The sequence below is a fragment of the Sebastes umbrosus genome, chromosome 17, assembly GCF_015220745.1.
Source record: "Sebastes umbrosus isolate fSebUmb1 chromosome 17, fSebUmb1.pri, whole genome shotgun sequence".
Taxonomy (NCBI): domain Eukaryota; kingdom Metazoa; phylum Chordata; class Actinopteri; order Perciformes; family Sebastidae; genus Sebastes; species Sebastes umbrosus.
In genome coordinates, this window is record NC_051285.1 from 18,456,425 (window position 1) to 18,464,331 (window position 7,907).

A 7,907-nucleotide genomic window follows, 5' to 3' on the forward strand; every position below is an offset into this window, starting at 1 on the left:
GCTAAATTACTATACAGCTCAAAGAGAATATATGTGTGTGTGTGTGTGTGTGTGTGTGTGTGCGTGTGTGTGTGTGTGTGTGTGTGTGTGTGTGTGTGTGTGTGTGTGTGTGTGTGTGTGTGTGAGTGCGTGGTCCTGCGCAGTAAAGTGTACAGATGGATGACTCATCCAACAATCATCACCAATCACTGCAGTTACCATTTCCCTCCCTCCCTTCTGAATTTTTCCCTTCTTCTCCCCCCTTTCATCTCCATTCTTGCTGTTTTTCTCATGTTCATTTTTGATTGTCTGGGAATACAATAATCTATAGTTTTTTCTTCATTGTCTCCATATTGATGCAACTGTGACATATATGAGTCGTGCCGTCGCTCAGCTTCAACTGATTGTCTTCCTCTTTGTGTGATTGGTTCCTCAAGTGTTATTGCTATACTTGCTGCTATACAAGCACAACATAGCGCTCGCCAAAAAGCCATTAAAAAACTGAACTTTAATAAAATAATTGCTTTTATTTTTTATCATATAGCAAAACTAGTAATCATCATGCTGTTATTTACACATTGCACAGGCATATTTATTTCACACTGTACATCTTACAATGCTAAAGGTGACATCAACAACAACACTCTCCTTTTACAAGACAGATGGCTTCACTGTGGACACAGTGGCCCTCATCCTTTTTGAGATTTCTTTTTTTTATGTTCACAGTTTATTCAGAGAAAACAACCATCTGGAATTCCCTTTACTGTTTTATTTTTTCTCTTTTTTTTGTTCTTTTTTTTTGTTCATTTTTTAAGATGCAAGTAGAAAGACGTGCATTTAACGGTTTAAGCACAATCCCTGACACCCCGGCCTGAAACTTTTCAATGAATTTCTTCTGAAAATTAATAAAATGTTTGTAGCCTCTTGGTGGAAATCTGTTTAAAAAAAGGCTGCAGAACAGATAAGTTAGATTTCAAGTATTTTTTGGGAAAAGAAAGGAAAAATAGAGATAATGGATTATGCAAAAGAATGTAAAAAAAAAAAAAGGTGAGTGAGGATGTGAATGAGAGATGAACAATGAGAGAAAAGGATTCCTATAAGGTTGAGGAGTACTGTATGGTGGCGGTGACGGTGATTATGGTGGATCTGCCATAAATATGTTGACACAATAACCTCTGGATCCCAAAATGATTGAAAACCCTTCGTCCACCAGGTTGGAAGTGTTTAGTGTTTAAGTTTGTGCTTTCGGAGTCCACAGGGTTTCTACATTGGGACCGGTTGTGATGATAATATTATGCAATATGATATTTCCCTTATAGAACCATGCTGCTTGTAAGGCAAAAATCTGAATCTTGAGTTTGAAAAAAAACTGAAATGTGTGTATTTGGCACCTTTGCAAATTGCAGCTGTTTAAATCCAATCGGGAATAAGAAAGGCAACTACACACATCAAATACAACAAAAATATACTGTCATTGAACATTTGACAATAGCAGTTTTTTTATATATATATATTTGTGTAGCTAAGAAGTCATTGAACTACTTTAGTTTTGTTATATGACATACAGAATATAAAACAAAAGATACAAAGTGATGTTGTAAACATGGTTCTCTTACAATGGGCACATCTGCTTGTGAATGTGTCAAAATGTGATTATATGTAGGCATGTTGATGTGTCTGTGTGTGTGTGTGTGTGTGTGTGTGTGTGTGTCTCTGTGTTTGTCTTCTAGAAAACTCTGAATAATGCAAGAGCATCAGAGATTGACCTGAATGGAGGCAGACATACACCATGGTATGTTCTGTTTCAAAATGTAAACTGAGCAAGAGGCTGAACATGGTTACAGGGAGCTTAAACTGGGACCCATTCATCCTCTCCCTGACTCAACAAAAAAAATACAGTGATTAAAAAAACATAAATTTTACTTCTTGACCCTTAAATTTCCATCAGGCTCAAAACACATATCTCCTCTGAGTCTTTATTTTTTCACCTCTCTTTTAGCTTTTCTCCAGCTACTGTATATCTATCCCACCTCTGTCAGTCCCTCTGATCTGACAAAATGTCCAAAAAGTCTCTCAATACATTCTGCGTTTCATGTAGATCCTCTCAATAAAGTTCTCCAGTTCCTCCTCACTGTCCAGCTGAGGCACCAGCCCATCTTCCTCATAGTCATCTCCCGGTGTGACTTGTTGATAGTAGTACGGGGGTCGCCTGCCTCTCCTGGGCGTGGTTATTGGTTTGGGCGGAGGTAGGGGTTGGTAGGTCCGTGGGTGAGGGAGGATATAGTTAGAGATATAAGGGGTGAGAGGCAGGCGTGGTGCTGGCTGCTGCCTCCAGCCTTGTCCACGGTTCTTACCCCCAGCCCTGTGCCTGCGCCTTGGGGCCTGGAGGTCAAGTTCCTGGGGGCCGAACGGCTGATCTCTGGAGGGGGAGGGCTTGCCATAGTATTGTGGTTTGGGATATGGGAAATAAACAGGATAGTATGCTCGATATGGCTTCTGGTAGTATGGATAGGAGGGGAAGGCTAAAAACTGTTTCTGGGGTTTATACCAGTAATCAAGCTGCTTCTGAGGCTTATACCAATAGTCCTGCTTGTATGACTTGACTTTGTCCTTGTGCCATTTCTTGTTGGACTTGTTGTACCTGTAAGGGGCTTTCTTGGGGTTTTTTGAGGCTGTGTAGTGATAGATAGGCGGAGCAGCCAGAGGAGGAGGTACTAGAGGCCTGAAGCGCGGGGCGACAGGGTTGCTGTTGGTTGGCAGCTGTTGCAACTCTTTCCTTTTCTTCTTCTTCTCCTCCACGTCACTAATAATCTCAATCACATCGTCAGCAGGCAGGTGCAGCTTGCTGCTGATCTCGATCAGCCTGTCGATCATTTGCTGGTCCAGGTCGTCTTCATCGGGGATGACCTCCTCGGAGCGCTTGTCCTCTGCGGTATTGCTGGCAGGCCCCATGCTGCTTTTCTGCCGCGGCTTCATGTAGGATTGCTGCTTCCTCCCCATGTACTGCAGCAGCATGTCGGAGGCAATGTCTGCCAGTCTCTGCTCCTCCTCTCTAGCTCGCTCCGCCTCCTCCTGCTGCCGGAGCACCTCCTGCTTCTCTGCGCGCGCTCTCGCCTCCTCTTCCATGTGGGAGAGGCTCTCCTCTTCTTCTTCGACCTCCTCCTCCAGCTCCTCTCCACCGTCCTCAAAGTCGTCCATGAAATTGCCCCCCTTGACGGGTCGGTTACGAGACTGGTTCTCCTCCCAGTGCAGCTTCTTTCCGGCTCGTGCTAGCTGAGTGTTGTACGCCTTGTAGCCCTTCAGAGGAGGCAGGATCTCATTATCTTGGAGACCCAAGTCAATGTTTTGGAAGTAGCCTCGTATTTTGCGCTGCAGAGAGGGATCATCTCCCTGTGAGGCGGAACTTGATCTGGCTTTGTTTAAGAAACTTTCTAAATCATTTCCATCCTCCTGCCCCTCATCTTCTTCTTTCCCTTCCTCCTCATTTACACTATCAGCTCCCACATCCTCCACGGACCACCCTCGATCCTCCTCTGACCTTGTGTTTTTACCTTCCTCATCCCTTTCCTTTAAGTTATCACCCTGAGCAGCTGTCAAATGGCCTACAATTAGCTGTTCAATAGCTTTATCAGCCCCTCGCCCCTCCTCCTCCTCCTCGTCCTCCTCCTCCTCCTCTACCCCCCTGTCTCCCTCCGTCTCCCCTGTTCTCCTTATCTCACCACCCTCCAAGCCTTCAGTGGAGGGCAGCTCCTGACTCTGATCCTCTTCCCAGTTTCTGCTCGCCTGGATTTCACTCTCCCCCGGGTGGTCCAGCGCCTCCAAAAGAACAGCGAGCACCTGCGCCGGGTCCGTCACTTTATCTGATTGGCTATCTCGACCTAGGCCCCGGCCCCGGTTTAGCGACGCGTTGTCAGGGCTGGAGAGACTCTGGGGTGGGGGCAAGAGAAAGGGGGCGAGGTTGTCCTCTTTAAGGTCTGTCCGGGTGCGCCCCTCCACCCCTCCCTCCCTTCCCTCTCCCCACGCAGGGGCGGTGCCAGCCAGCTGTGGAGTGACAATGAGCAGGACCAATAGGATGAGGTGGGCTGTGGAAGGGGCGTGATGACAGGTCATGACCATGCAGAACTGGCAGGAGGGAGGTTAAGCACCTGAAGAAGATAAAGGAGGAAGGCAGAGGGAGAAGGACAAATGACACATGAGAAGTGATTCATCTGTTGTAGTTTTTTCTCAGGAATCAAGAGGAATTTCAGTGACAATATGAGCACATCTGCATCATTTAAATAATATACAGCTGTTTTGTGAAAAGGCCAGTCTAAAATATATAGAGAAAGACTGGTAAGAAATACTTTTATGGTATTAGAGCACATATAGCCTGCCAGAAATTTAAAACAGCATATAGATTACAAGTCTCCAATTTAAAAATCTTTCCACCATGTAGCCACCATACAAAAGCAGTTAACACTGTGAGCAGTTTTGACTGAGCAAACATTTGAGAACAAAGCACGCAGTCTAATGCCAATGTCAAACCTAACAAAGAAAGTTTCACGCTTTTATTCTGGGTGTTTTTGATGAAAAATCTGATTTTAGTTTATAATATTTCTTATTTTGCAATTGTAACATCAGTGGAAACACAGAGATAAAGGTCTAATCTGACCAGACCAGTCGTAATTCTTTTGATATCTAATTGCCCATGTATTTCAAGAGGAAGGTAAAAATTTGCATACAGAAATTGCGCTTCGAACCTACACATGAGCCATTTTCTGTCTGTAGTCTTGCGTTAAGCCAGTCATTATCTCTCCACCGCGCGGATGAATTGATGCATGCCCTCGTATTTTTTTTCCTGAGATTTAACCGGGTAAATTGTTACAACAGTAAAGTAATAAATGCACGTATTGAATTTTCAGTCTGAATTTCTAGCATTTAAAAAAAAAATTCTCACCTCTTCCTCCAAGCCAACCCAACCAGAACGCACGCACTTGCCATTTTAAGCGCAAAAAAACGTCAATTTCATAAGAAAGATGCAGAAAATACTGATTGATCCGAGCTCTGTCTCTGTATTAGCTCTGGTTTTGGTATTCCGTGCGTCAACGCAATGTGACCAGGACACCGGTATAAAGACGGCACGCACGGGGAAGTCATGCGTAAAGCTGGTGGCTACGGTTGAGTTATTTAACCCTACGGTCCCTGAGTGCTCCGTCCAAATTGTAAATGAGCTGGATGTTAAATTTGAGCGGATAACGCTTTTTTTGCACAAGGAACATGGGGGGAGCAGTCAGTAAGTAAGCGGCTTTGTCCTTGTGTGTTGTGGGCATGTTTCTCCTCAGTGGCACTGCTGGAATGCAGACGAGCACAAATTTGGGCAGCACAGCGCAGCGTGTAACCCAAATTTTAACTATTTCAATTTTTATCAACTGGATTAGCAAGGTGGAAAACGAAACAAATCCACTAAATTAGGTAACTGGCCTGTAGAAGACGTGATTTAGACTCTTAATTTAATTAGAATTTAATAACAGAAAATGGACTGGCATTTAAATCCCCAAAAATGGCACGATTTTTGTTAACATTAATGTTTGAAAAATATCAATCCAATTTTTATAGGAGATCTTGAGCAGATCTTGAGGCTTAACTCTTTAATTATCGTCACAAAAAATAAATACAAAACATATTCTATTGTTTTTTTTTGTTACAATTATTAATGTTACATAACAAAAGAGAAACCTTGGTTTCTCTCCAGCTGTTAATTTCTCAATTTAGTAAAAATGATGAAATTTAAAAATGGAAAATAATTGTAAAAATATTTCTAGATAGTTACAAAATGTATTCCTTTAAATATAGAAACAGTACAAAGGCCTATCTACTTTCCAATTAACAGACGTCCAGTTGCAGCAAACAGATTAATTCTTCTGATAAAGTTGAGATTATAAAAGAAATTCATCTCCACACTCCCCAAGATACGCCTCACTCCTTTTTTTTTTTTTTTTTTTTTTTTTTTTTTTTTTACAAATCAAAATCAGAATTTAATAACGGTTAAATAAATAACAGTAATAGAATATCCTGACTTGTAAATGAAAAAAATAGATTTGGTTCCACTTACCTGGAGTCCCACTGGGGGTTGGGGAAGTGGTGAAACTCACAACGCGGGTAAAGCCAAGATTATTTCATGAATAGTGGATCACCTGAGACACTTTCAGTCCCCCTCTCTCTTCAGCCTGTGACCAACATCAAGAAAAACAATCTTTATTTAGCCTAGTTGTGTGGTGTGTTTGTATGGCAGCAGCCCTGGTGCTAATGTACATTTGAGTGAATGTTTTCAGCCCCACTGTCAGCGCAACTTTATTGTATATACCCCTCACTGAACCACGTGACCCCCCCCCCCCCCCCCCCCACCCACACCCCCAGCTGCAGGCAGTGCTGACGTCACTTCCATTGATAAGAATGTTGGTGTGGAGATGGCACTGTGAGTCTAGGCTGGCCCCAGCTGATGAATGAACGGAAATGGCATGAATGAAATAGTACTTTTCCTCAATGAAAGGAGAAAATTGTAGAGATAGAGCTGGTACGCAGCCATTTTCCTTCTCACATGTTAAAGGTTAGTGTGTTGCGTCTTCCTCCCTTGTTCCTTCCTTCCTCTGCTTAGGCTTCAGATTCAGGAGCTGGGGGGGGAAGAATAACAAAAAAATAGAGTGACCTCGTTCACAGGCTATCAATTAGGGTCATTTAGTGATGTGCTCCAAAGAATCAATGACTTGCATCTGCGGCTTCAGACAGAAAAGTGGCGTGCACTCCAGGGGACCATTTCTCTTGCAGCCTGGTTGTTAGGCTTTTGTCTGAGGTGGCCCTGATCCTCTGTGGCTACATGGCTCACGGGCCAACGGGGAGCAGCCGCGCTTTGCTGCTCAATTTCTGCTCAATTTACAGGGATTGCACAATTTTCCACCCGCTGTCTCACTTGATTTCTGGCTGCTCTCCATCTGTGAGCAGCACATTGTGATCTTAACATAGCACCATTCTTTTTCACACCACAGAGACACAAGTGAGCAACCATTTGTATCCAAATGGGTAACATTTTACGATAAGAGCACATGTTTAAGAGATGCACAGTGATTTAATGCATGAATGAATGCAGGGTATATCATGAATTCTCGTTGCTCACCATTCAGAAAGTCCCTATGAGTTTATGTGATTAGTTACATACATTTGTATGTCCCCAAATTAGCTAGAATCCAGTTATATACACAGAATAGATAATTTCAGACCCATGCATTAGCTCAGCCTCTCTAAAAGCAGAAGAACACTGTTATGCTCATAAAAATATGAGGCTGTTTTATGGTAGTCAGATGCCAACATCTACATCACAGTAGGGGGTGGCACGTAGCGTTTTCTTTAAAGATGTTTTTGTTGAAGGGGAGTGTAGCACAATAGGAGTGCACTGAAACCGAAAACATCTACCAGTTGACAAACCAAGGAAGAATGGACAGATGCAGTTAACTGTGAGTTTGCATTCATTGATTGATGATTAATTAAAGATAACCTATTATGCTTTTGTGCTTTTTTCCATTTCCTTTGGTGTGTTATATAGTTTTTTGTGCAGTACATATAAAAAGTCTGCAAAGTTACAAAGCCCAATATTCACACCAAAGGGAGTTAAGCCTGATTTATGGTCGCGGCAGTGAAGCCTGCACAAGTTGCGTGCGCCAGAAAATTATGTCATCACGGCTTTCGCGTGGTGTATGAAGGCTCCGAAAGTTGTCGCAGTGCTTGTTCGTGCACCTCTGAATTTTTGTAACTATGCCAACATGGACGGCTTTGAGGGAAGACGGGCTGAGCAGGTTTTGCCTGTACAGACGTCTCTACGACAGTCACATTACATTAAATACTTGGAAAGAAATGGGCAACACTGGGGAAAGAAAAGGCTTTTTACCGCAAGCTGT

General features: G+C 43.1%; 1 protein-coding gene across 3 annotated transcripts; it reads right to left on the reverse strand.

The window, feature by feature from the left end:
• Window positions 1-485: 485 nt before the first annotated feature.
• si:dkey-175g6.2 (ABC transporter F family member 4) lies at window positions 486-6,575 on the reverse strand. Of its 3 annotated transcripts, XM_037749811.1 has the most exons (3): window positions 6,557-6,575; window positions 6,071-6,185; window positions 486-4,124 (listed from the first exon to the last, which is right to left on the reverse strand). In XM_037749811.1, exon 3 carries the CDS (start codon window positions 4,093-4,095, stop codon window positions 2,053-2,055), a length of 2,043 nt encoding a protein of 680 aa, XP_037605739.1. In that variant the 5' UTR covers window positions 4,096-4,124; window positions 6,071-6,185; window positions 6,557-6,575; the 3' UTR covers window positions 486-2,052. The 3 variants fall into 3 exon arrangements, with proteins under 3 accessions (XP_037605739.1, XP_037605738.1, XP_037605740.1); XM_037749810.1 differs by lacking the exon at window positions 6,557-6,575 and having other exon boundaries at window positions 6,071-6,288; XM_037749812.1 differs by lacking the exons at window positions 6,071-6,185; window positions 6,557-6,575 and adding an exon at window positions 4,916-5,935.
• Between the last annotated feature and the right edge of the window lie 1,332 nt (window positions 6,576-7,907).

Excerpts from the sequence above, each read along its gene's own strand:
- si:dkey-175g6.2 (XM_037749811.1), bottom strand. The coding sequence starts at position 4,095 with ATGGTCATGACCTGTCATCACGCCCCTTCCACAGCCCACCTCATCCTA.